Raw genomic sequence first — 26,867 nt, 5'->3', positions numbered from 1 at the left:
AACTCCCACTGGAAAAAAATGTCACTAATAGGCAGAATCATGGAAGACTTCTTGGGAGTGTTATAATTTGTGCTGGATACTAAAAGATGGGTAGGGACTTACTAAGGTAAAAAGGAAGGAGGATATTCCAAATTTAAGAAATTGCATGAGAAAAGATACAAGGCAAGAAAACACAGGAATGTTTTTAGAATATATAATATTCCAATTTGGCTAAAGCTAATAGTACATAAAGAAAATAATTTGAGAGATAAACCTGGAAAGATACTGGTGTGTCACATTGCAGGGTCTTTGAATGTCAAAGAAGTCTGAATTTTACTTGATTGACAATAAGAAGCTTTAGGAGTTTTTTGTTTGTTTGTTTTTGTTTGTGTTCTTAAGCAAAAGGCCAAGAATAGAAGGCTGTACTGGCAGGCTAGAATATGGTCAAGAGCACAAGAAGAGGAATCCTTCAGAAACACCTGATAAAGAAAACATGGTATAGTGGTCAAGGCACTCAAATTGGAATCAAGATGCCCTGGGTTCAAATTCCCTCTCAGGCACTTGCTAACTGGGCAAACCACTTACCCTCTCTGAGCCTCAGTTTCCTCAACTACAAAATGAAGTGTTAACCTTGATGGTCTCTAAGATCTCTTCAAGATTTAAACTGACAATCCTATTTGCAAACATAAGTAAAAAGAAGAGAATGAAGTATGATGTAGATGTTTGGGAAATGGAGAAAGGAACCTGAGAGAGGAAGTAGTTTTGAAAGTAACCTTCAGCAATGGGGTGAGGTTGTACCTGGAGTTTCAAAAAGGGCAGTAAAAGATTTGGGTCAATCAATAAAAGGAAAGAGGCTAGAATGAGGTAGGTTGTCAATGAAAATACAATAGAAAGAATAAAAACAAAAATGACATTACATACTAGCTCAGATTATATACAAAAAATGTGTAGTGGAGAAGTTAACTGAATTTTACTATTTTACCCAGCAATGCTCATAAAATATTAAAATTATAGACCATAGTGTTAAAACTAGGTAGGTATGAAAGTGAAGCCAGAGTCAGAGAAGTAAGCCAGTAGAAAAGAGATAGGTAAAGTTTGATTGTGAGAATGAGAAGGGGGCGAAGGTCAGAAAGTTGTCACCTTAGAATAGACTATCAGCACCAAGAGCCTTGGAATGGCACAGTTCTGAGGGCTGGAGATGTCTAAGTCATGACCATGTCATTAATAGCTTAGTGGCATGGAGGAGGAGGTCTTTGGAACTGACTGGGTTTAGAAATCATGCAATCAGCTTGTAAAATGGTTGCCAACATGAATATTGAATCTACTGGAATGGCAGCAGGGAATGCGGTGGAGAAGAAACGGAGAGAGAGACCACAACCCAGGTACTAAAGTAAGGACAGTATTAAGAATACAATCTCAAAATGACCTGTGGCTGGTAAATAAAATTAAATACAACAAAAATAGATTCTTTTCCTTTGGTTGTTTTTAGCTTTATTGAGGGAAAAGATGGGATCAAAAAAAGACAAATTGAATTTGATGTGGAAAAGATAATAACAAGTAACAATAAAGAAAAGCTAGAATTTCTAGCTCATTTTGCTTCTGTTTTCTCTGCCCATAAACATACTCTTTTGCCTAGTATGGTATGTCTAATGGAGAGTTAATATCCAAGATAATCAGAGAGATGGTATGTAGATATGTAATTGCCCTTGATGAATTTAAGTCAGTCAGCCCAGATGAACTACACGCTCAAGTATTGAAAGAACTGGCCTTTGTAACTACTGAGCCACCATGAAAGATTACAGAGAGTGGGAGAAATACTTCACCAATGGAGAAGGGCAAATGTCCTAATATTCAAAAATGGAAAAAAGGGAGTCTAATTTCATTGCTAGTGAGCTATGCTTCATAATTCGAATGAAGGTTAGAAAAGGAAATGGTTATCCCAAGCCAACATGGTATTGAGTCAGGACAGACTAACATTATTTCCTGTGCTTGATAGGGTTACTAAAGAGGTAGATCAGGAAAATGTGACAAATATCATTTACCTAGATTTTAATGAGCACTTGATAAAGCCCCTCATACTATTCTTATGGAAAGATGGGAGTATGACAGAAAGATTCTGAAAAGATTGAATGGCTTGACCCAAATATTAGTCATTAATGGTTTAATCTCACCTTAGGGAAGATTCCAGGGTAATGCCCAAGGGATCTGTGCTTGGATTTGTATTGTTTAATATTTTTACAATAACTTGAATAAAGGCATGCGTATAGCATGCTTATCAGATTTTCAGATGGCACTAAACTGGAAAGAATAACTAACACACTGGATGACAGGTTTCAAAAAAATGAATGACTGGCTAGACCACAGGACCAAACTTAATGAGATAAAATTTCATTAGGATAACTCTCAAGTCTTACATGTGGGTTCAAAAACAAGTCAGTTTCATAAGGACAAGAGAGGAAGGATAACTTGACTTCAATTTGTCTGATAAAGGGTGTTAGTGTCCTTCATCAGCCAAGAAAATTCATCCAATCTAAGGTTGCATTAAAAGAGACAAAGAGTCCAAGAGACAGTATACTATACTCTTGCCCTCTGCCCTTCTCAGACCACATATGAAGTGTTGAATTTAGTTCTGAAGGTCGCATTTTAGGAAGGACAGTGATATAATGGAGCATATTCAGAGAAAGGAAACCAAGATGATGAATGACCTCTTGCTCATGCCAGTTAAAAGAATTGCCAATGCTTAGTTTGGAGAAAGACTTAGTGTTTATTGTGATAACTATTAAGCACCTACTGTGTGCCAGGTGCTTTGCTAGGTCCTGGAGATACCTTGACAAAACTGAAACTTTTGCTTTCAAGTACATTACAACCATGATAACTTCATGTATTGGAAGTACTTGACATCTGGAAAAGGGATTAGTCTGATCTTTTGGGTCCCAGAGAAAAGAACTTTCAACCATGAGTGGAAGTAATGAAAAACTTCCAAACAATTAGAACTATCCAAAAATCTAATAGGCTTTTTCCTTTTCTTTGCTGATGACTGTGTTCAAGTGAGGAAGCAAGGATTATTTTCAACCCTCAGGAAAGAGGAAAGTGATCTCAAACAATTTATCTCTGCAGATAGGCTGCTTCCATGTGGCACTTGGCTTTGTGCTGCTTCTAAGTCCTTTGTGTCTCTTGGTGAAAGAGTAAATGGAAATAGCTACAATCTTGGGAGCTTCAAATGGATGGAACATAGTGAACGTCAGATGTTTGGGAGCTGGAGTCCATCCCAGGATTTTTCAGAAGCTGAGCATGGATGCAGGGGCCAGCTGTGACCATGAAAAGTGACTTGCTTGACTCTAGCTCATCCTAGTAAAGACAAGGACTCACTCATATATCAGCTACTCTACCTCTGGAAATGAATTTGGTGGGATGAATGCTTTGTAGGAAATTTTTTAAGTGGAAACCCACTCTTCCCAGTGACTGAGGTAATAGATGGGAGAGAATCTATCCTCGGGTAGAGGAGGGTGAGATGCTTTGTAATTTGTCTTCTTACTATATGTTTTCAATAAATATCTTTTTGTAAAAGCTAAACAACAATTGTGAAATGGGAGATTCTTCTCACCAGAAGACTTCAATCAAGGTTGTATGATATTTGATAGGTATGTTGAAGATGGAATTCTTATTCAGGTTCCCTTGGATGAGAAGAGACTTGATGAGTTGGGAGGAGCACAGAACATCGGTTTCACGGAATTCAGTCTAGAAAATCATATCCATTGCAAGCCCTTCATTATACTGAGAAGGGTATTGAACCTATTTTCTAAACACTCAACAGTATACTTAAGTGAATTTTAATAGAATCTTCCATTTGTTTCATGATTGCTTCCCGATTTCTATAGTTTTCTTTTTTAGATTTTTTTCCTCCCAATCCTAGCAGCTCGGCTGTCACTCAGCTGTCCAGGGAGTCCAAGGACCTAGATTCCCAAGAGAAGAATGATTTTACTAAGCGACAGCCTAAGCAGGCAAAATATTTCATTTCTGTTATAACCCTTTAAAAGTTAGCTTTTGTCTCAGGAGAAGAGATCATTATTTTCCATGCTTTAGGGTTATATCATCTCTTGCTTATCTTGCTCTTCCCCTACCCCAGAAACAAATTGCGCATATACTGAAAAATACAGACTATATTAAACTGTGTTTTGTTAACCCTTTTTTAAAGGCAAGTCTTTTTATTTTCTCAGTAGAATAGCAGTGAAGTACTCTGTACCAGTACAAATACTAGCATAATAGCAGCCCTATATAAAGAACTCCACATATTTTCCAAGACGAAATGGACCTCAGCAGTCATCTCATGCAAAGCCCAGACTCTGCACTAACTTTTTTGTATTAAGTTCACAAGAACTGCCTATTGAGACACCATCCACCTCCATAAGATGACCCTTCTTCCCCTCTCCCCACTGCCTGTCAAAGGACCCAGGTCTCAGTTGTGAAGCTCTGAATTTAGGGGTTCTCTTTGTATATTTCAAGTCTCAATGTAACATGAGGGCCAAACTAATTTGAGAAAGGTTGATTAGGTCATTTCCAGGGTCTCTTCCAGCTAAAAACAAAGCAAAACACCCTCTAACTCTGACCTAAACTATGATTCTTTCTTTTCTATCATTCATAAGAAGAGCCCTAGACTTAGACTTACACTGTGGTTTAATTTATTTATTTTTAGTTTTCAACATTCACTTCCATAAGTTTTAAATTTCCCCTGCCTTCCTCTGCTCTGCCCCTTCCCCAAGACAGCATGCAATCTGATATAGACTTGTAGGGTTATTGAAAGGAAAGCAACTCATAAACTGCAAAAATCATGGGTTTTATGGCTTCCATACTAAATTGGTACTCAAGTAGTTAGGGTTCCCTAGTGGTTAGAGAGATATCACCTACATGGTCCTTTAAATCAATAATTACAGGAAGCTAAGAGCTTTAGCAACCACATTTTCTCCTGAAGAATCTGAATTTTTTGATAGGATATGGTGCAATATGATATCTCTCTAACCACTAGGGAACCCTAACTCCCTGCTGGTTGAAAATTAATTAAAATTTATCATTTATTCAAAAGATCATGGGAATATTGATCTAGAGTTGGAAGGACCTCAGAGTCTCTCTAACATAACCTTCATTTTATAGATAAACTTAATATCCTTTCAATTTCAATTTAATTCAACAAACATCTATTAGGGGCCTACTGTGCACAGGTTAGGATAACTGAAATTTTGGTGAAGTATTTTATACTTTATAACAAAAGGCAACTAGGTGGTCCAGTAGATAGAGCACTGGGCTTGGCATCAAGAAGACTCATTTTCATGAGTGTAAATCCAGCTTCAGATACTTACTAGCTCCATGACTCTGAGCAAGTCACTTAGCCCTGGTTGCCTCAGTTTCCTCATCTGTAAAATGAGCTGGAGAAGGACATGGCAAATCACTGCAATATCTTTGCCAAGAAAACCCTAAATGGGGACACAGCTGAACGACAACAATAAAAACGCATAGTTTAGGATAACTGAAATTTTAGTGATGTGATTATAACTGGTACTTTATAACAATCAAAACAGGAACCTTAATCATTTTAAGCAAATAGTATCAGGACATACAAATGTGTGTGAAGACATCAAAGTATGTTGACTCGAATCAGACCTTCCTCATAGCTATAAGAATTTGGTTGTTCTCTCAAACAGATTGTCCCTGGAACAGTTTCTGCCTATGGATGGTTTTTGATCTGCATAAGTGAAGGGAGTATCCACACTATTGAGGCCATACATGCTTTGAAGTATTAAAGGGAGAGTTTATGTCCCCTGGTATGAATGTTCTGAAGTTAGAACACTAAGAGCCTATTAATTTAAATAGAAAATATTGAATACAACTTTGTAAAAAAGAAAAACATGCTTACGTATCATCAATTTGCCTAACCATAATCCTTTCCAACATCCCTATAATTGCTCCATCATTTTATATGTCATCACTACAACTTGACTCTGCATTGCTTTCTCCGGACTGTACCCAGTGTAAAGAACTGTCATAAGATTATTGTCATGATCATATTTGCACATAATGGCAATAATAGTCCCCATCTTCATTACAGCTCCTTAAAATCACAAACTTTGGCACTAAAAGAAACTTAAGATAGTCATATAATTAATTTTCCTTATTTTACCCATAAAGAAACAGAGACACAGAAAGGTTAAGTGACTTACCCAAGGTCACACAGTTAGTTATCAGAAGCAGAATTTTGGGCATCCTAGTAGTTTTTCCATTATACCATACTTGCTTCCAGGAAAAGGATTTCGTGTCTCTTTCAAGCATTATAGAAATAATAATGCAGATTTTGCAGTATTTATTATATGAAGAAGTAGTGTGTTTAATGAATAGAGTGTTAGACTTGGAATGAACAAGATCTGGGCTTCAAATCCTGTCTTGGAGACGCATTTAATTGTATGAATCTGAGCAAATCACTCAGCTCTACGGAACCTCAGTTTCCTCATCTGTAAAATGGGAGTAATAATATCCTATGTCTCACAAGGCTGTTGTGATGCTCAAATGGGATAATGTATGTCATTTCACTTGCAAATATGAAAGGGCTATGTAAATGTCAGCTATTATTTTCTCCTACCTCCCAGTAAGTAAGTTCCTTGAGGTCATGAACTTATTTTTCAATTCTCTTCATATTTTCTTACCTCACTGAGTAGCTGGCACATAGGATTCATAGGAGCTGGACAGTGCCACAGTGCACTAGGTCTGGAGTCAGGAAGAAGTGAGTTCAAATCCAGTCTCAGATGTTTACTATGACCTCAGATAAGTCACTTACTCGCTACCTGTCTCAGTTTTCTTATCTGTAAAATGGAGATAATAATATAACTTACCTCTTGGTGTTGTTGTGAGGAGTAAATAAGATAATGATTGTAAAACATTCAGCACACTTCCTCATACAGAGTTAGCACTATATAAATGCTAGCTATTATTAGGTCCTTAATAAAAGTTTGTTTAAAATTGAATGAAGTATATAGAATGCACTTGCTCTCCAACTACTCAATTACTGTTACTTCCATGACATTTTAAAACATGTATTGTAGGTGTAAGAAAAAGTAATACTTTTTCAGTGTTCTTTTGCTTTTCTCATGTTCCTAAGGTAGGGTGGTGGGGGAAGGAAGTGTTTGACATTGTCAGAAATATAAACCAGATACAGAAAGAGTTCAGTGGTTTACTTAGAATTTCTTCTTAAAGTCTTTTTAAACCTCATACTTAAAAAATTATATCCCAGATAGCTAGATCTACAAGATCAATCTCATGTGACAAGTCTTATAATCTTTATGTTTTTTTAATGCTTGCTATTTACTGTACACAAAGTAATAGCTAGAGAGATATAAATATTCTGCCATTAAAATTGCTCATCTGTGGAACTGATTCTTCCATTAAGTTAGTTTTGCTATCAAAAGTGGCAGTAGTTTTACTTAACAAATACTTGAATAAAGCATATGCTTTCACTTGACTTTCACATTTTTATTTCTCTCCTTTTCTCATTCAATTAACAAATGTTTATTAAAAGCTTACTATGTATCAGTCACTGTGATTCAAAAGGCTGTGGATTAAAAGATAAAATGAAAGAGACACATGTGCGCATATATATTTCCCTTGATTTAATGTAAGTTCCTTGGGGACAGGGACTTTTTCATTTATGTACTTGTATCCCAAGTATCTAGTATATTTTCTTGCCCATGGCAAGAAATTGTTGATTGATTGATACAAAATAAATGTAAGGAAGGCTGGAAAGACAGGTTGTGAACTGATTGTGATAAACTTTAAATGGCAAATAGTGTTTACATTTGATCCTAGAGTCAATATGCTATTACTGATGTTTCTTGAGTAGTAGAGTAACATGATCAGATTATAGTTTAGAAAAATCACTTTGGCAGCTGGGTGGTGATTGGAGTGGAGAGATTTGAGGCAGGAAAACAAATTAGGAGGCCACTGCAATAGTTCAGTCAAGAGATGATGAGGGCCTGAACTAAGGTGTTAGCTGCGTGAGTGGGTAAGGATGCAGTAAGTGTTGTGGAGATAGAAAAGTCAAGATCTGGCAGTTGACTGCATATGTGGGGTGAAGTGAAAGTGAGGAAAAAGAATGGTGATGTCCTCAAATAAAACTGGAAAATTAAGAAGATGGAAGAGTTGGAAAGATAATGTAGTAAGATCTTGAGTAGAGGTTGCAGCACAACTGTGCCTTCTCTTGTGACACTGTGTTACCCAGAAAGAAAATGGCAGCATGTGGGAGCTACTCACTGGAGAGGTAGTCAGAGTGGGTGAGTATTGGAAAATAAAGGCATGCTTGTGTTGGAGACATGTTTAAATATATTCTTTGTTGATTCCCATCTTGAAGAAATCAGTTTTAATTTTGGTATTCATCTTACAAAGTTAATAGAATCGTGTCTTTCTTTTCACTTTGGAATACCCACACAGGAAGTACCTTCTGCCCCTGAGATCTCTTCCTCTGATTGGATTATTCTTTCCAGAACCTCTATATAAGGTGAGCACTCAAACCAGCCAGATCTCATTCCTTCCTGGGCTACACTCTGGACCTTCTCTACCATGCCCTCGCAGCCTTTGTTCCATACCCTTTTTTAACTTCTTTTTACACATCTTTCCCTATCATGAAGTGACCTCTTTGAGGACAAGAACTGTCTATCCACTTACATTGTATTCTCAACACTTGGGGCAGCTAGGTGGTGCAGTGGATAGAGCACCAGTGCAGGAGTCAGGAGGACCTGAGTTCAAATCTCACCTCAGACACTTGACACTCACTAGCTGTGTGACCTTGGGCAAGACACTTAACCCAACTGCCTCATCCTGGGTCATCTTCCAGTCATCCTGATGAATATCTGGTCACTGGATTCAGATGGCTCTGGAGGAGAAGTGAGGCTGGTGACCTGCACAGTCCTCACTCACTCAAAACAAAGACAAGTGCAAGTCATGTCATTATTTCTCTGACGGTATGGTCTTCTTCGGCAACAAAGGATGAACCCACATTCTCAACACTTAACACAGTGTGCTAGTACATAATAAGCACTTGATAAATGCATGTTGGCTGCCTTTTATACTATCAAATCTCCTATCAATGTTTTCGGGGAACAGGAATCTTCATAAATTAAATTATTTTGATATGGTGGGAACAGTAGAACTATATATTCATAGGATCATAGACCCAGTGCTCTAGGCAAACATTGAAATATTATATAACTGCTAGTTATTATCATCACCATTACCACCACTACCATCATCATCATCTAATCCAATCTCCTCATTATTACAGATGAGAAGAATGAGACCCCATTGAGGCTAGTTGACTTGCCCAAGGTCATACAGGTACCTTACAAGGTAATAAGTATCTGAGGCATGATTTGAATCCAAGGCTTCTGACTCTAAAACTAATGGGCTTTCTAATATGCTATGTTGTCTCTCTTTAGATAGATAGATAGATAGATAGATAGATAGATAGATAGACAGATAGATAGATAAACAGATTTTATGTATTGATTTGATATAACATTTAAGGTTTATAAAGCACTTTTTATATAGCATTTAAGGTATCCCAAAAGTCTGAGTGCAGGTTAAAACTGCACTCAGATTTTGGGGACATCCTGTATTATCTACCTCTATAATCCAAGAAACACATTTAGGGAAGCTAAGGGATTTATCTAGGATCACACTGCTGATTACTATCAAATTTAAGATTCTGTTTGGAAATTCTCTGTTAAGACCTACATTGAGTATCAGGAAAAAAGGCTAATATAAATATTACTCATACATTAAATGAATGACCTCCTTCTCCCCTTGCCTCAGGGCTCACAACAAAACTATATTACTTCAGCAAAGATTTATACAACATCTAGTATGTGCTTAGCACAGTGTTGGCGTCATAGGTGCTTAATAAATGTGTACCAAGTGCTAGGCATAGTGCTAGGTTTGGGGGAGATACAAAGACAAAAATGAAAACAATTGTTTCCCTGAAGATGTTCACATCCCATGGGGTAGCAGCACATAGTCTATTAAATAAATACCAAATATATATACAAAGCAGTAACAAGTGGGAAGGATCAAGAATGACTTCATGCAGAAGCTGGCATTTGAGTTGATCTTTATAAGGAACTAGGAATTCCAGGAGCTAGAAGTGAAGAGGAAGAGCCTTCCAGGCATAATTATCAGCCTGTGCAAAGACAAGGAGGTGGGAGACAGAATATCATGTGAATAACTTTTAACTATAAATCATAGGATTATAGATTTGGAGCTTACAAGGACCATGCAGATCATAATCCCTCTCATCACCCTAATCTTGGTAAAACAATGATAAGAGGTTACATTCTTTTTCCTTAGAGATATATGTATAGGGTGAACCTTGGCCTAATTTTAGAAAACACTTTGTATCTCATTTTTAAAGTTTATATATGTAAATATAGTTGAATTGTTGACTTTTTTAAATTAAAAAATCATATTTAGTTAAGTTTAAACACTTAGTGAAGTTTCATTTTATTTATATTGATGAAAATGTCACTTATAACTGAATATTCAATAAATGTTTTAAAAATAAAATTCCCTGGGTGCACCCACTAATAAAATGTGATGTGCATACTTATTCTTTTCTTCCTTCTGCCCAAATCCTTCTCTTCCTTTAATTTCTTAGGTTGTTGGGTTTCAAAATTCCTAAGCCATCCAAGTTTTTAGTTTTCAAGAATCTTACACACATTATTACTCTTGATCCTCACAAAAGTCCAGGAAGGTGGGTAGTAGATTTATTATTATCTCTCATTTACAAATGAGGAAACTACAGATCAGTGAAGTTGTGACTTGACTGAGCTAATACAAGTAAGTGGCAAACTCTGAAATCCAAATCGGGTTATCTAATTTGGAATCTAATGTTCTTTTATGCTGAATGGCATTTTAAAATAGTATTATTACGAAGTTGAAACAAAATGGAAATAGCTAGATGATCTAGATGAACAGAGAATATAAGAATGAGGTAAGATTACAAATAAGGGCAAGGCTATTACTTCGATTGATTTACATATAAGTGGTATAGGGGAAAGAATGTTAGAATTAGTGTATTGAGGGTGAAGGTTCTACTTCTTTGAGAGATCTTGAGAGATGTTAGAGAACTGTTCTCTGCCTCAGTTTCCTCAAGAAAGAAATGAGAGGACTATACTAGATAAGTCTTATAGGACTAAGATCTCTGCCCACTCTAAATCTGTGATCCTATTCAGTGATCCTATTCAGTCAGGAGTCTTTGAACACCAGAAGGGAACTATTTCCTCTTTTGTGTGGGTGGACACATGCATGAAACAGGATGAATAAGCTATCTTCAACTACTTATTTACAAAGACATGCTGGCTAGAGAGAGTAAAATAAAATATTACAGTATAAATGTTGCAAAAATATTTTATGAGCTAAATAAAATTTTCTTAGACACAAAACTCAAAACCTTCAAAGTATTAAGTCTCATTCAAACGGAAAGGAAATTGGTGAGAAAATCCACTGCAAAATCCGATTTCTCTCTATAGTAATAATAATATAAATATAGTGCTTTGAGATTTAAAAGGGGTTTCCTCACAACATCACAGTGAGGTTAGTACTGCAAATTGTATAGTACCCACTTCAGAATTAGAGGCTAAGAGACTTATCTATGGTCATAGAGCCAGTAAGTGTTACAGGGCAGAATTTCAATTTAATTAAACAAACATGTATTAAGAGCCTGCCATGCACAAGGTCCTGGAAATAAAGATGTTAATACCTTTAAAAAGCTTATGTTCTACTAGATTTGAACCCAAGTGCCTTCTGATTCTTAAGCCCTGAGCTTGTTTCACCATATACCCCTGGTGTTTCTGTATAGTACCGCAGCATTATCATGTGACGACAATGCCACCCAAATCATTATGTAAAACTGGTCATATTTTAAATCCAGACCAGGCACGCAATTTGTTTTGTCTCTGAACATATCTGTTATTGTTGATTCATTTTTCAGTTGTGCCCAACTCTTTGTGACCCCTTTTGGGGTTTTCTTGGCAAAGACACTGGAGTGGTTTGCCATTCCCTTCTCCAGTTCATTTTATAGATGATGAAACGGATTCAAACAGGATTTAGTGACTTGCCCAGGGTCACACAGCTAGTAAGTGTCTGAGGACAGATTTGAACATGGGGCGATGAGCCTGACTGACTCTAAGCTCAACGCTCTATTCACCGTGATACCTACCAGCCCCCTTGGGCATCTCAGTTAACTTTTTAATCCCACCTTCCAAAACAGAGAGAGTGAAAATTGGGCACTTGCCCACCTTGGTAATTGACTCAAAATTAATGGTACATACTGAGTTGAGCCGATGGAGTGCTGGACATGAAGTCATTAAGATGTGTTTCATCGTGTGACCCTAGGCAAGTCACTTACACTCTAGGTACCTTAGTTTCCTCATCAGTAAAATGGTGACAATAATAGCACCTAACTCCTAGGGTTCCTAGGAGGATAAAATGAGTTTAGAGCTACAAAGTGATTTGCGAATTTTAAAGTAGTCTATAAGTGCTATTATGAATTTAGCTGCTTTAGTCGCCATCGATAAATGTCGGTCCCCTAGATACACTGGAGTGTGAAAAAAAATTGAAAAGAGAGGGTGCAAAACATGAAATTGGTTAAAGGAAATATGAAAGCCATTAGAGGGTAATGGCACACGAAAATGGGGAGAATGAAGAGAGGCGAGGGAAATAGGGAAATAGGGTATAAAAGTTAGGAAGCTGTCAAGGTGTAGGGCCATTACACTGGATAAAAGAGAGCAGCGCAAGTACAAAGCTGTTGAATACTTAGTGTTACCGGTTCTCATTGCTTCTTCTACATTCCAGGAGAAAATATGTTGAAAAGGAAACTATGCAAATTTGCCCAGCATTCCTACGAATGTAGACAGATGGCAAAGGCTTACGGTTAGGGAGGGTGGCATTTCTGTGACTTTTACCGCAGGAGTCGCGAGTGCAGAAATGCCTGAGGACTCGGCTGGCCGGGACGGGAACAGGTCTGGGAGTGGTGGGCCGCGGACACCAAGTACAACGCAGGCCTTTGGGCAGGGAGGTGGAGGGGGAGGCACCCCTTGTCTGGGCCGCCCTGGAGCATCTGGAGGACAGTAAGAAGGGGTGGCCGTGGGAGCTCCCCGGCACCGCCTGCAAGCCCTCTCCCGCGGGCTGGGAGCCCCGGCGGGGCGGTGGTTGTCATGGTTTCGGGGGTCACATGGATGGGCGCTGCACCCCCTCCCTCCTGCGGGAGCGGGCGGGGCGTGGGCTGGGCTGGGCCGGGCTCTCGAGGGGGTAGAGGAGAAGACGGGGCGGGCGCGGGAGGAGCTGGAGATGCTGCCGCCCCTCCGGGGCCGTGGTTCGGTGACTGCAGCTCGCTGGGAGCCAGAGCGCGGGCAGGCGAGCCGTCGGTGGCCGGGGAGCGGCCCTCACCTGCTCGCGGCTCGCTCCGCTGCCGCAGGTCCACTGACCTCGGTCCGGGGCTGTGGGCTGCCGTGGTCGCCCCGGGGCAGGACGCGGTGCCCGCGGAGTCCCGCTGCCCCCGGCGGGGGCCCAGGCGGCCGGCGCGATGAGCAGCATCGAGATCCCCGCGGGGCTGACGGAGCTGCTGCAGGGCTTCACGGTGGAGGTGCTCAGGCACCAGCCCGGGGACCTGCTGGAGTTCGCCCTGCAGCACTTCACCCGCCTCCAGCAGGAGAACCGGCCCAAGGGAGGCCCCGGCGCTGCTGACCTGGCCGGGGCCGGAGCCGCTGGGGGCGGCACCCCCAGCCGGGGGGTCAACTTCGCGGAGCAGCCCGTGCAGACCGAGTCCGAGAACGGGGAGGAGGAGGAAGAAGAAGAGTCCGGGGAGCCGGGGGCGTTCAGTGGTGAGCACCTCCCTTCTTTGCCTGTGCCTTGGATGGACCACAGACTCCCCCAGCCCTGTGTCGTCCCTCCCACCCCCCACCCCCTGTCTCCTTCCCTTACCCCGTCCACCCGCTGCTACCTTTCGCTTTCCTTTCATTCTTCACTTCTTGCGCCCACATCATTCTCCCATTCTCCTACCTTTCCATCTCCTACCTCCTCGTCACCCATTTCTGTCACTTCTCTTCGCCCACCTGCCATTTCTTCTCTCTCCGGTGTCATTACCTCCTTCTTTCCCCCCTTCATCTCTGGGTTTGGAAGACGTGAAAGAAAGAAGCCTCTCCCTTGTCCTTCAGCCTTTAATTTCCTGAGTTTAGCGAGGGTCTGGAGAGGACACAGCCAAGGAGAGCGCTTGGTAATAAGTTTTAATGGCGCGGAGAGATCTGTGATAAAAGATTAAAAACCCCCTTTTTGTGCATGGAGAGAACTGGGGGACTTGCTGGGCCCTGTTGCCCTTTTTTCGGGGCACCGGGAATGTCCAGAGATGAAAAATAGGATTAACATCAAATCCTTTGTTGCTGCTGTCCATACCAAAGATTCACCAGAAAGCAAGGAGAAGGGAATCAGGAGCATTTTGTGAAAGTGACTTAACAGCCTTTGAAACAGAATAATTCATTTCTTCCTAGTACATTTGAGCTTGGGACAAAAGGAAAGAACCTTTGATAGCCTGCAACCCTTAAAATGGAGAAAAGGGGAACTAGCTTTTTCAATGTGAGTCATATGTTGAATGTAGTGTTGTTTTCTACTTAATGTGTGAAGGGGAAAAAAACACTCCAGGTACCTTCTAAAGCTTTAGAATGAAAGGCTGGTGAGTGATTGTAAGGGACTGTGCCAGACACCAAAACTAGGAAGAGAATGAATGGAAAAGAAAAAGGCATTTTTGCAAATAGCTGCTCCTGGCAAGCCCCACCCCTTCTGCTTACACTGCTCGAGCTCTACCACATACTCACCCTCTTCTATTTACACGATATGACTGAATTCCATCTATTTCACTTCTCAAACTTAGAACAATATGCTGTGTATGCATTTTCTTTGTGGTGTGTGACACATATACAAACAGCATTGCATGGCATTTTATTTTCTCTGTTGTAACATTGGGATTGTGTATAGGTCTGCAGTGGATGCATTTTAATGTGGGTCTTTTGAATTTCTTGCATGGTCCCAGAAAGACTTTTCTTTTCTTTATAGAATCATATATTGAAATGTATTATAATGTTACTGAAAAGCCCATTATTTCAAGGTTGTTCATAATATGCTGAAATTACTGTTGTTTGATGAGAAAGAGAAGCAAATTCTGTGTCACCCTTTTTCAGTGAGGGGAGTTATTTGTGACCCTTTTAATGTCTGTTAGCTCAGAGCAGTTAGCATGGTGGGTTTTGTTTTTGGGGTTTTTTTTGTGGAGGGAGCTGTTGTGACCCTTTTAATGTCTGTTAGCTCAGAGCAATTAGTCTTCTCTTTTTTTCCCCCCACAGGATTTGTTTTCTTAGTTGGAACAAGAGGGTAAAGGAAAATGTTGTACTTTTATTTTATGGGAAGGAAGAACAAATAATAGATAAAATCAAAAAGGTAGAAGCAACTAATGCTTCTATTCTCTCCTTGGAGGAAATTAGAAAAAGGGACTAGATGATCAGATTGTAAAACTGGAAAGCCGAGTAGAGAGGGAAGACTTGGTGGATAACTATAATGTACATTTTCTAGATATATTCTAATATTAACAATGTTTTAGAGTTGCAGAGTGCTTTTTTGAGAGTCAGGGTGGTTAAGTGAACTGATAGCTAACTTTGGAGAAAGGAAGACCTGGTTTAAAATCCTGCCTTTCATACCTTCTAAATGTGTGACCATGAGCAACTCGATTGACCTTTCAGCCCTCCCAGAGAGCTCTGCAGAACAACGAATTTAAAAGAAATTGTTGTTCTGAATGTCAAGGAAGTTTTTACATAGATGAAAACAAGTTTGAGGGAAAAGAAAACTTTTTTTTACTGTTTATAGCACTGTGTGCATATTATTTCATTTTTATCTTTGCAAAAGCAGATCAACTTGTTGATAAGGAAATATATCCATGATTTAGAAACTGGAATCAAGCTGTAAACTCCTTGAAGACAAAAAATATTTTAGTGTCATAGGCTGCCAGCACATAGTAGGAATTTAATAAGTATTAATGGAGTAAGATATTTAAACACAACTTGTGATTCCGCTGGTACGAGAAACTCCTTCTGCCAATACTGATCAGCATGAGCTTTAAAATTTATAGTTGGATTAATTGGAGTTTCCCAGAACTCTGAGGGGTTAAGTGGCTTGCCCAGAATAATACAACCCTTCAAAAAATTAAATTACTTGCCCATCCAAAATTCATTGGACTTTATTATTTGCATCATAGTATACTAAAAGAATTGGCAAGAATTTTTGAAGGGCTACTCATTTTGAGAACAGAACCATGAATAGGGAAATGTCCAGAAACTGTAAAAGGAAACTACGGGGAATGTGTCTAAAAAATTATGGTTCTATAAATTTGACTCTTGTACCCAAAAAAATTCAGAAAAAAATCATAATGTGAATTTGTAAATCACCTTGAAGACAAATGAGTATTGAATAAATAGCAGGCCAGAATAAAGAAGAAGCATAGTCTAATTTACTATAACAGAGCAGAAGGCCTATGAGATCAAAGCATAATGATAGTTGTAATCTAGCTTGACTTTTAAAGCATTTAAGCCTTTCTCAAAGTACATGCAAAATGTGCTGTTCTTCCTCCATGAAAATGACACTACTGACCTTCAGTTGAAGCATTTCCTTTTAATCGTTTTTCTAGTGGAGGTGAAGAATTTGTGCTCATCCATCTATACTTTCTCTTTTTATTTCCCTTGTTTGAAATGTTGAGTGTAATATATGGCCATGGAACTAACTGCCTCAAGTTGGGAACAAGTATGTGACCTTGACCACACTGGTACTGGGCTTTGATCAAATAAGTTAAGCAGTCTAGATCATAAATTGGAGGAGTGTGGTCTAGTCCAGGACTTAGCAGTTTAAGGCTGTTGTGACCATAGGCTCATAGATTTAGAGATGAAAGAGATCTTAGAGACTATCTAGTACACTCCTGTTATTTTATAGATGAGGAAACTGAGGCCCAAAGAGATTAAAATCACAAAGGAAGAACATAAAAGAGGCAAAATATGCATGCAGATCAGATTCCCTAACTCCCAAGCTTAATGCTCATAATGTTCCTGAATTCAGAATCAGGACAGGAAATTTGACATTTTTTTTCCCTTTGGTTTTCATATTATTACAATCAGTTGACTTTGAGATCTGTACTGCCTAAGAAAACCCAGGAGCCTACCCATATTCCTACATACGAGTCAAGATGGCAGTTGAAATAATTTTGAGTAGCAAAGCCAAAATTGGTCCTAGAAAATTGTAAATAGATGAGTTTTCTCTTTGGCATCATCCAACCTGCCTTTCACAAGCCCAGTTTCTCCATTCTGGCCTTCTACTTTTTCCCTAATTCCATACTTTTTTTCACTACAGTTGCCACATATCCTCCTTTCCCCCACTCCCTGTGCTTAGTTGACTGTCAACTAATTCTTGATAATGTGCTAAATCATAATTCAGATGTTAGCTGATAATGATTTTAAGTGTGACTTCCCCCAGGATAGTGAAAAAATGGAGGAATTAGCATACTGCCTCTGAAATGCTGATGATGTCTGATCTGGAATGAGTTTTTAGGATGTATAATTGGATGGAAAGTTGGATCAGTACTGACTTGGGATGGAAAATATTATATTAGTCATTTTGAACTTTGGTATTGTTTAATATTTTCATCATTTACCTGATAGGTAAACTAAATAGCAGTGTAACATAATGGAAAGCCTTGACTTTACCACTAATTACCTGTGTGAAGTAGGATAAGTTGTTTACTCTGTCTGTGCTATGATTTTCTCAACTATTAAATGGGGATAACAGTTATTTATAACCACTGAGTTGTTGTGAATATAGCATGAGAGAACAGATTGGAAAGCATTTTAAAAATAACATTTGCATATTGTTTCCAAGTACAGTATAATGTATTTTGTGTTACAGATGTATTGAGTTTGATACTTGCTGGTCAGTACATTCTAATATTAGAATAGACATCTCCTGTGATATTACAGGTAGGTAGATTATTGTTTTCATCAACTTTGCACATGCTACGAATTGAATATTGGCATAGTGGAAACAATGGTGAGTGGTATCTGGGAAGGTAGGACTGGAATTTAAAGTAACTTTATAATTTGGAGACACACTTTGAAATAAAATAAATTATAAGGGCAAATATGAGGCAATCTATCTAGGAAGGAAAAAAATAAACTATAAATTTAGCATGGGAAAGAACCGTAACATTTGCTGCTATTGACTATACTTTCCTTCTTCTTTGGACTTTCATGACATTGTAGGCTCTTTGTCTGACCTCCGACTGCTCATTCTATCTCTCCCTTCAGCCTCCCTCCAGCCCTTAAGCATGGTTGTCCTCCAACGCTCTTTTTTTTGGCTCTCTTCTTTCTTCATTCTCTCTTGGCAGCCTTACCAGTTCTGATAACTTCAGTTACTAACTCTGCAGGTGACTACCAAAGGTTTATCTCTAGATCTCCCTAAATTTCCAGTTCTACATTTTCAGTGATCCATTTTCATATGATTGTCCCTCTGGCAATTGAAACTTGACATGGCCAAAACCCATTGTCCATCAGAAACCTGGCTTAGGGTGGCTACCTCAAAGTCCTCTTTGCCTCTTTCCTTTCCTCTGCCACCACATCCAGTCAGCTGCCAGCAGCCCTTTGATTCTGCCACATTATTCTTTGCAATCCCACTAGTTCACCTTCATTCACAACTCATCGCTTCTTACATGGAATATAAGAATAGCCTCTAATTGTTCATCCTTCTTCAGGTCTCTCCCTTTTCTAATCCATCATGTATATAGCTGATTGAGTAATCTCAGTGTATCACTCTGATCATATCATTTCTTCATTCAAAAACCCCTGATGATTTCCTATTGTCTACTGAATAAGTATAAATTTTTTCATCCTAATATTCAAGGCCCTTCCAAGTCTGTCTTCAGTTCAGGGGAAAGAGTACTAGATTTGCATTTGGGGACTTGTTTGAATTCTGGTTCTGATTTTTCTATCTTTTGTGAACCTTGGCAGGCCACTTAATTTCTTCAGATCAATGAGTAAGCATTTATTAAATGCTTATTGGGTGTGAAGAACAGTGCTACACATCAGGACTGAAAAAACAAAAGCAAAAGCAGTCTTTGCTTTCAAGAGATGCATACTCTAATGAGGGAAGAAAGCTTATAGATCTATAAGTAGATCAGCGAAACTTAATCTGGAGTCCATGAACTTTTTTTAAAAGTATTTTGATAACAATATTTCAATATAATTGGTTTCCTTTGCAATCTTGTTTTATGCATTTAAAGACATTATTCTGAGAGGGGATCCCTATGTTTCACCAGACTGCCAACAAGGCCCAATACAAAACATGTTAAGAACCCCTGAAATGGATATAAAATAGATAAAGAGCAATTTTGATGGATGAGGGAGAAAGGCAGGAAAGGCCTCTTCTGGATATTGGCACTTGAGCTGGACCTTGAAGGAAACTAGAGATTCTGAGAGACAGAATGAGGAAGAAGTACATTTCAGGTGTAGGGGATAGTGGCCAGGGCAGAAGCACAGATACAAGAGTAGGTTGTGCCACATGAGAAACAGTAAGAAGAACAGTTTGGCTGGACCCTAGTGTGTGTGGACAAGAGGAATGTACAATACAGTTAGGAAAGTTGTTTGCAGACGTGCTTTAAAGGGCTTCAGGTGACAATAAGAGGAGTTTGTATTTGCTCCCAGAGGTAATAAAAGACCATTACAGTTTATTGAGTAAGGGAATGGTTTGGTCAAATTTGTGCTTTGGAAATATCAGTTTGTCAGCTATGTGACACACGTATTAGAAAAAAGTGAGATTTGAAACAGGGAGACCAATTAAGAGACCATTGTAATAGTCCAGCCAAGGGAGTCATAAGGACCTGAACTAGGGTGGGCTGTGTTAGTGGAGAGAAGGTGATGGATTCAAGAGATATGGAGGATAAAAGGACAAGATTTGACAATTGATTATATATGTAGATTGAGGGTAGAAGTAAGCAGTAAAATATGACTCCAAAGTTTTGAACTGGAGTCCTTCATTAAAAGAAACAAGCTTAAAAAGGGGTTGCTTGGTGGTGGGAGGAGAGAAAGGTAAGTTCATTTTGGCACATTTTGAATTTGAGATGCCTACAGCACATTTGATTTTTAAGAATCTAGTAGTCAGTTGGTAATCTGGACTGAAACTCGGAGAGAGATTGGGGCTGGAAATAATAGATCTGGTTATGATCAGGATGGAGATAATGATAGAAGTCATATGTGAGTGAGTGAGGTCAACTAGAAAGAGTAGAAAGAGAAGAAAGTTGGAGTCTTCTTTCACAGTTATGGACACATTAACAATGATGATCCACCCAAGGCTGAAGAGTAGGAAGAAAGGGGAGTCTCTGAAGGAGAGGGTAATTTACAGTGTCAGATAATACAAAGAGGCCAAAAATGGAGCTTGAGAAAAGACCATCAGATCTAGCGCATAGGAAGTCATTGGTAATTCTGGAAAGGGCCATTTCAATGGAGTGATATTGTTGAAGCCAGATTGCAAAGAGTTTAGAAAAGAGCTCAAGGACAGGAAATGAAACAAGAGTGTAGAAGACTGTTTGTAGGAGTTTGGTTGAAAAGGAAAGAGGTACAGAACAACTTTAGGAGATGGTGTGATCTAGTGAAGGTTTTTTGTTCTGTTTGATTTTGTTTGAAGAATGGAGGAAACTTGGGTGAGTCTGTAGCCAGAAAGGAAATTTATAAAATTCATAGATCAAGTCAAGTGATATCTAAGGTCCAATCAAAAATCTTTTATTAAACACTTGTTTTGTGCCAAGTACTGTCCTAGGTGCTGAAAATGCATATATAGATGTGAAACAGTTCTTTTGCTGTAGGTTCTCCCTCCAGATCTCATCCTGGTTGAATCAGTTTTAGTCTTATGTCATCCACAGGTGTTAGAAGTCTCCTCTGGCCCTCTTGACTCATATGTATGTACGTATGTATGCTAGTGAACCCCAGAGGCCATCCCTCATTTAGATGTCCCTCATTATATATCAGGCTCACCTTTTCTACTAGTGCATTCCTAATGACAGTCTTTACACCCGTTATACCCACCACTTATATGTAATTCTTCCTTGGTAACACATTGTAGACTATTTACAATCACCATGCACCTCTCCATTGTCCTTTATGAAGCACACAACTCAAATTCTTTCAGAAGTTGCAGTGTTCTATGACTTGTAGCCATACATAAGAATGTCAGTGTTAAAAATGAAACCTTTGTTTCAGGCGAAAGCAAGGAGTCTTTAAAATCATTGCCTAGAAAATTTCCAAAAGCATTTCATCTATTGCTCTCATTTCCTCCTGTCTAATTCTGGACCCAGCTCATTGTCTGATTCACTGATTATTAGTATCAAATTAGACATTAAGTAGAAAAATCTATGTCCACCATATTGGGCTGTCATAGAGGATACACAGTGCAGAGTTAAAAACAGAGAAAAGGAATTTTAAAACATCATTAGAGCATTGATTTTTATTTGTTTTTAGCTCTTGCATCCAGTGTTTTATTTGAGATAAATAGTGTCATCAGAAGGATAGTAAGTCTGAGTAGAGACTATGCTTTATCTCTGTGTGGGGGAGTGCATACATGTATGTGTGCATGTGGTGGTCACATGAGCCCTACATGTGCTTCCTCATCAAAGTTCTTGAGGCATTGTTTGGATAGAAAGATGGTCAGTTGACTGTCACTGAGATACTGCAGTAAAACAGGTTAAAAATGTCATTTTCTTTGGAGTAGTTAGGAGATCACTGTGTCTAACTACCTGAGGAGATATAGTCAGGCATGGTGGCAGTGGCAACGTGATGATGAGTTCTACACCATTTCCCTCAATGTGTCTCACTCATCAGAATTCTCTCTGAAGATGTCTATCTTGCAGAACTGTGCCAGGAAAGCCTTCCACTTTCTCATCTCTTCAAATTAAACAGTAGGACTTCATGAGTCCATAAGATTTGTTTGATGTTGTTAAGAGGGAATGCAGTAAAAGCAGGTCATATTTTTGTCTGTTTGAAATGGTGGGGGGATTTTGTGTTTGTTTTTTAATTATGCCTGAAAATGAGTTAGGAAGAGCAACAAGGAAAACAGAGCCAGACAACTTCTCAAGATCTCTCTCATTACTAAGATTGTGTGATTCTACGAGTGACTGAACACTATTCCAGTGAAATGCCAGAAGTATAAAATACTATTTTCCTCTAGCATTCAGAATTAAACTATTCACCCAGTAGGAAGTTCCAAGTAGTCATTCATTCAAGGACAGCAAAGAATAGTTGCAGATTTCACTCCAGGCAAATACCCATTCACCCACAATTAAAAACCTGTTTTCTTTCTATGTCTGAGAGGATTTATTGAAAGACAAAACCATTTGTCAAGTCTGCTCTGGTAATCGTTACAGCTGCCCTTAGACTGCTTTGGGTAAAGTCTCTATGGAATATGTAGTGTATACTGTTTTACAAGACAGATTGAAAATAAAATTGAGAGGTGTTGTGGGTTTTGTTTTGGGGGTTTTTTTAGGGATATAGAATTCTTGTGGAAGTCAGTAAGGTATCAAACCATTTATGAAGCACTTACTGCCAGACACTGTGCTAAGCACTGGAGGCATTGTACTCATGGAAATATCTTCTTTACTAAACTTAGACCACCATTCTGATTAAATTGAGATAAATTAAACATGACAGTGTTAGTTTGCATTTGATAGTGAGCAAGGTTTTGTTTTGTTTGTGTAAGTTTCCCTAAGCTGAATAAATATGAAAAGATAAGGTGTTAACTGAAAATTATATTTTTGGTAAAACAGTAATTTTTTAATTTTTTAGAAAATAAACCTAATGCTTACACTTGTAAGGAGATGAAAATAATTGAGAAGTTAGCTTTAAAAAATGATAGCTAAATAATGGAAGGTCACTTTATGGAGTAACATAACTCATATATTGGTATCAATATCAGGCAGTATTGGTATTGTATTATGAAAGTGTATGTCTTCCCTTTGAATAAGACTGAAAGTTGTATAAATTTTTATCTATGATCAGAAAAATTATATTTGCCCCATAATCATAGAGCAGTTTTGATGTTCATATCACTTCAGTGTACTATAGCTTGTCACATTCAAAACGAGCAGTTACTGTCTTAGCACTCTGAGTAATAACTTCTTTTAGGACTTTGAGCAGACCTATACCCCAGTCAGGTAAACTATCATTCTCTTTACATATAAGTATTATATTAGAACCTAAATCATATCTATCCAAAAATGTTTTCCCTTAATGTTTGCTTTTTCATTTATAACAATGTTTGTAAGCTCAGTGAAGCAATAAATGCCATGCAATTAATTTAAGAATTTACATACTACATAAGTATGAGTAATTTGCATGAATAAGTATGAGTTATCTACTGATAATTAATATTTACTTCATTCAAAAATTATTTATATTAAGGACCACTATATGGCAGACACTCTTCCAGGTGTTAGGGATATAAAGACAAAAAAGGAACAGTCTTTTCCCTCAAGGACCTTATATTCTATTAGAAATGGCATGTGTACAGAATATTAAATATAATATACAGGGTATCCCAAAACTCTTAGCATATTTTAAAGCTTTAATAGCTTAATCATTTCTATTAAATTTGTAGAATGTATAAAAGTGGGGAGATGGAGTTAGAAACCAGATCTGTTATTTCATTGGTACAAAGAACTCTCAGATGAGGAAATGCCCTCCAACAATGCAATTTGGTGCCTTCTCTAGAATTGTCCCTGTCTTAGAGTTGTCTCGAGTGCTAAAGTTTATGACTTACCCATGATCACAGTACCAGGACAGGACTTGAACTCAGGTCTTCCTGACCTCAAGAGTGGCTCTGTATCAATAACACCACATTGTCTCTCATACAAAGGAGATATAAAATAATTTCTGAGGGAAGAGTAATAGAAATTGGCTAGGGTTAGGGGACAGTGTCAGAATAGGCTTCTTATAGGGATGTATCACCTGAGTTGAGCCTTAAAAGGAAATCTTGAGACTGAGGTGAGACTGAGGTGAGACTTGAGGTGAGTGACAAACCCATCGTAGACATTAGAGAGAGCCGTCAGGATAGAATGTAGATTATGAAAAGGGGATGAATATATGAAAAAATAGCAAAAATAGTCTGGAGCCAGTTGTGAAAGTCTTTGAAATCTCTTTAAGATACCAAGAAGTTAGTATTTTATCCTACAAGCAAGAGGGAGGTATTGGATTTTCTAGAATAAAGGAAGTGACATGTTCAGACCTGTTTTAGGACTATCACTCTGGCGACTGTATGGAGAGTTAATGGGAGAAGAAAGAGACTGGATGTAGAGAGACAAATCAAAGCTTTAGAGCTAATTGAATGACTGAAAACAAGCAGTTGGCAAATATTGTTGATGCAGCCTACACAGTCAATCAACAAGCATTTATTAAAAGCCTGCTATGTGATTGTCACAGTGCTAAGTTCTTGGATAAAAGCACAGGGGATGAAACAATTTCTGCTCCCGAGAATTTCCCATTTTAATGGGGAAGACAACTACTTATACTACTTATACCCATATTTACAGCATAGATTTAAAGAGAATAAAAACAAGTAAATATGTCATTAAATACAAAATAATTTGGGAGAGAGGGCACTAGCAATTGGGAGCATCAGGAAAACCTCCATGTATGTGAGAAACACGCTTATGGGAATCATAGGACTTCCCAGATAAGGTCAGGGAGTTATCCCCGACGAGTTTCAGCTGTCCACTGATTCCCTGGTGGCATGCCCTCAGGAAGACCCACATGATAGACACATTTTCATTGAAAGAAACTCAGAAATAGAGTGGGCAGAGGAAGGCGTTTATTACACCTCTCAGGAAGAAACGCGTGTGGTGCTCACTAGGAACACCCTACACTGATGCGGAAGCAGCAGTGAGCTTAAATCGTATTACCCTTCCTGTCAGTTAGAATTGGTCCACACTCCTCAGGATTACCCTCGTCATTATCCTACCTTCGCTCTTTATGCGGGAGGTTAATTATGCATGCTTAGAAATGACGATACTTGTGACCAGGGAATGACCCCCAGGGTCTGAACCATTCCTTACATCCCTGCCTTTCTAGTTTCTCCTGAAGTCAGGATGTGCTTGACCATCATCTTTGAAAAACAGGTTATGCATGGCTTATGGCAAGCTCCCATCAGTTTGGGAGTTCTACTATTTCTCAGGAACATTTGTGGGAGCAAAACAAGATACAACATTCATTTTTACATGTACATTTACCTTTGTTAGAAAGTGGTATCTGAGCTGCATCAGAAAAGAGCTTCAGTGAGGTAAAGAAGGAGTGTATTCCACTGGGACAGTCATGCCAAGGCATGGAGAGGAGGGAAGGAATGTTATGTGTGAGGAACAGAGAGAAGGCTGAAATGTAATATGAGAAGGAGAATAATTTTCATTATGTCCGGAAAGATAGATAGGACTAGCTTGTGAGGGATTTAAAAGCTAAACAGAGGCATTTGGATTTTACCCTAGATAAATGGGAATATCTGGCGCATAGTTCTATTATCTCTGCTCACTCAGCCGCTGCTCTAGTTCAGGCCCTCACCTTGTCTTCCCTGGATGCTCAAACGAAATATTTATCAACAGTGCTTAGCACAGTTCCTGGCACACAGTAGGCACTTATATGAATGCTTATTTCCTCCCCTTATAATTGCAATATCCTCCAGACTGGTCTCTCAGCTTCCACAGTCTTCCTTTTCAAATCTATCCTCCATATAACTGCTAAAATACTGGTCTTACATCTTATTGATCTCTTCCTGAAAAAATATTCAGTTATTCCCTGTTACCTTTACAACAAAATAGAGATTCTGCAGCCTTCTAAAATGCACCTTTCCAGATTTATTTCATATAGTTACTGGTCTAACTACACTGGGCTATTATTTATTGCCCAAATTCAACATGCATAGTAGGAAGAGGACATTTCTCATCTCAGAGTCCAGGGCATAGTTGAATTAGGTATAACTGAGCCTCTAACTTATCAGTATGTAAAGAGAATATGCCAAAAGATGCAAAGCTTTTTAAATTGTTCTCAGTCACATTCATACAACTATAATTAATGAAGAGGAGCTTGTAAAAACTTCACAGAACTTCTCAGTGACATATGCACTATGATTTTTTTTTCTTTTTCCCTAAGACATTTTTTTCATCATAAAATCAGCATGTAGTCTAGGCTCACGTGTCACATACTTCCGTAGTGTCATCTATTTCTGACAGCTCTGTCTTCTCTTCTTTTAAGGTCTCGTCTTGGTATGCAGAAGCTAGCCCAGTGTACTAGACAGGCTAATGCATTTTTTAAAAATAATATTTTATTTTCCCAAGTTATGTATTAAAATGTGTTGAGTTTTAAATTCTATTCTTTCCTTTCTCCCTCCACTCTCCCCTTCCTGAGACAGTAAGCAATCTGATATAGCTTATCTGTGTATATATTATAATGTTGATCCACACCAAAACATAAAGAGCAAAGGCTTGCAGTCAGTCATTATGTCATCAGAAGAACAGTGTCCAACATCCCTCTGCCAGGACCACATGAAAAATGAAGACTTGTTCAGCAGATCACAATGTGAAGTACTTATTGGAGGTAGGGTATCAAGGGAAAAGACATTTAGCAAATCATAAGGGAAGGTGAAATGACTGATAATAATTGAAGCACCTGATAAATTAGATTCCACTTGATTAGAAGTAGCCAGATGGAAGCCCTAGAACTTGATCCCGTAGATTAAACAAATATTTATTA

At 38.6% G+C, this 26,867-nt stretch overlaps 1 protein-coding gene and 1 long non-coding RNA gene across 3 annotated transcripts in view; one reads left to right on the top strand and one right to left on the bottom strand.

Moving 5' to 3' along the window:
* Nucleotides 1-3,842: 3,842 nt before the first annotated feature.
* On the bottom strand, nt 3,843-6,737 carry LOC140533405 (uncharacterized). The gene is made up of 3 exons (XR_011976907.1): nt 6,672-6,737; nt 5,334-5,399; nt 3,843-3,932 (listed from the first exon to the last, which is right to left on the bottom strand). It is a non-coding gene; the product is annotated as an uncharacterized lncRNA (long non-coding RNA).
* Nucleotides 6,738-13,251: 6,514 nt separating this feature from the next.
* PRKAR2B (protein kinase cAMP-dependent type II regulatory subunit beta) overlaps nt 13,252-26,867 on the top strand; it is a 147,468-nt gene continuing 133,852 nt past the window's right edge. For both annotated transcript variants that reach the window (XM_072653065.1, XM_072653064.1), the window contains exon 1: nt 13,252-13,892. In XM_072653065.1, the coding sequence (XP_072509166.1) occupies nt 13,595-13,892 (298 nt within the window). In that variant the 5' untranslated portion in view covers nt 13,252-13,594. The remainder of the gene's footprint in view (nt 13,893-26,867) is intronic.

Source organism: Notamacropus eugenii, chromosome 3 (genome assembly GCF_028372415.1).
Source record: "Notamacropus eugenii isolate mMacEug1 chromosome 3, mMacEug1.pri_v2, whole genome shotgun sequence".
Classification (NCBI taxonomy): Eukaryota; Metazoa; Chordata; class Mammalia; order Diprotodontia; family Macropodidae; genus Notamacropus; species Notamacropus eugenii.
Note: the sequence above shows the minus strand (reverse complement) of the source record. Positions and strands in the feature narration are given on the sequence as shown.